Genomic DNA, 1659 nt, shown 5'->3' with positions numbered 1-1659 from the left:
CCATGTGTCTGTCACACACTGCACACAAGAAGAAAGTGGGCTTGAGGAAATTCCTAAAGAGGATAATACAGAGGTCCATTGTGCAGGGGATGCAGCAACAGAAACTCATCTAAATGAAGCATTCCATGAGTTAAAAAGGAGGTCATCGGGCACTCTCCCTGGGGACAGCTTGCTTGCATTCGGGGAGCTGCTCATTGCTGAGTATCCACGTAAGGGATGGGTGGACTACAGGAAGATGTTCCAGCTGAAAGAAGGGGCTCATTTGCACATCTCCCGGGGGATTATCCTACATGATGACATAGCTGGGCAGTCTGCAGGTCGGTTCTTGAAGACGAATGGGGGGGTTCCTATCTTCATACATCGTGCCAGTCTGGAGGATTATGTGCTGCATATGAAGAGGGGGCCAGCCATTGCCTACCCAAAGGTACACTACTTATGTCACAGTCCCAAATGCATGTGTCTCAGGGTCATATTTATCATTTGTTCTTGTTATGTACTGTTTCTGTCTCTCTGCATCCCTGATGTCCCAGGATGCATGCACCATGCTGCTGCTGATGGACATCACAGAGGGAGACCATGTGCTGGAGTCTGGCTCCGGGTCAGGGGCCATGACTTTGTTCCTGTCTAGAGCAGGTTTGCACCCACCACACTGTCAATATCTCACTATAGCTTTGTTCTATTAAGATTAAATTGGAAGCATAAACTCACAGTCCCTCAAGGATTTGACTCATCTGAGGTTTACATAAACTACACAGCACCGACTGTCAAAGTTAACTAAAACTAAGTCTATCTAATAGGTAGGTAGGTACTTTATTGATCCCTCAATGGGGAAATTTCAGTGTTTCAGCAGCAATAGAGAACAAACAACATAACACCATGAGAACAATCACCACACACATATCTTTATAAACAAATTCTGGATTTTAAGACAGCATAAATTATTCAAGAGAAAAATCAAGAACAGAATTTACATATGTACATATTAACCATGCATTTCACCCAGGATTTGAGTATTGCAATGTTTACCATTGCATAGTCCCTCATAATTTCACCTAGTTTATCACTGCAATGATGTATTGTACAGTCTGCTAGCTGTAGGGAGGAATGACCTACGGTAACACTCCCTCTTGCACTGAGGATGTACCAATCTTGTGCTGAAAGAACTGTTCTGAGCCTCCACTGTGTGGTGCAGGGGATGGGAGGGGTTATGCATGACGGATGTTAGTTTTACCAGCATGCTTCTGTCCACCACCTCCTCGATGGAGTCTAGGGGGCAGCCCAGAACAGACCCAGCTCTCTTGACCATCTATTATACCCCAGTTCTTTTATTGAACAGATCTGAATGAAGACGGAGTCCGACTTGCTTCATTTTAGTGCTGATTTATTTTGAAAGCCACAATAAAAAATTACAGAAACACAAACCCGGGTGGCTCCTGCTCCAGACAACTGCTGGAAGAAAGGAGACCCCGGAAACACAGAGCCTAATACATTTATAAGATTTTGGGCTAACCCCTTACACAGACAGCTGTAAAAACATCAAGAGTTGGAGACAGTCCGACATGTCCGTCTCATATCTTATGCTCCACATGCATCAAGCACAAGTCATAACAAAATGAAGAATTCCATGTGTGTGTGTATGTTGTGTGCGTGATGTGTAAC

The 1659-nt window shown here is 44.4% G+C and overlaps 1 protein-coding gene across 1 annotated transcript in view; it reads left to right on the top strand.

Annotated features, from left to right (window-relative positions):
* Position 1: 1 nt before the first annotated feature.
* trmt61b (tRNA methyltransferase 61B) overlaps positions 2-1659 on the top strand; it is a gene marked incomplete at its 5' end in the record, with an annotated part of 7750 nt that continues 6092 nt past the window's right edge. The window contains 2 exons of the mRNA XM_020588888.1: positions 2-424; positions 531-633. Coding sequence (XP_020444544.1) covers positions 2-424; positions 531-633 — 526 coding nt within the window. The remainder of the gene's footprint in view (positions 425-530; positions 634-1659) is intronic.

This window comes from Monopterus albus, unplaced genomic scaffold (assembly GCF_001952655.1).
Source record: "Monopterus albus unplaced genomic scaffold, M_albus_1.0 scaffold658.1, whole genome shotgun sequence".
Classification (NCBI taxonomy): Eukaryota; Metazoa; Chordata; class Actinopteri; order Synbranchiformes; family Synbranchidae; genus Monopterus; species Monopterus albus.
This window is presented reverse-complemented; position numbering and strand designations above follow the sequence as displayed.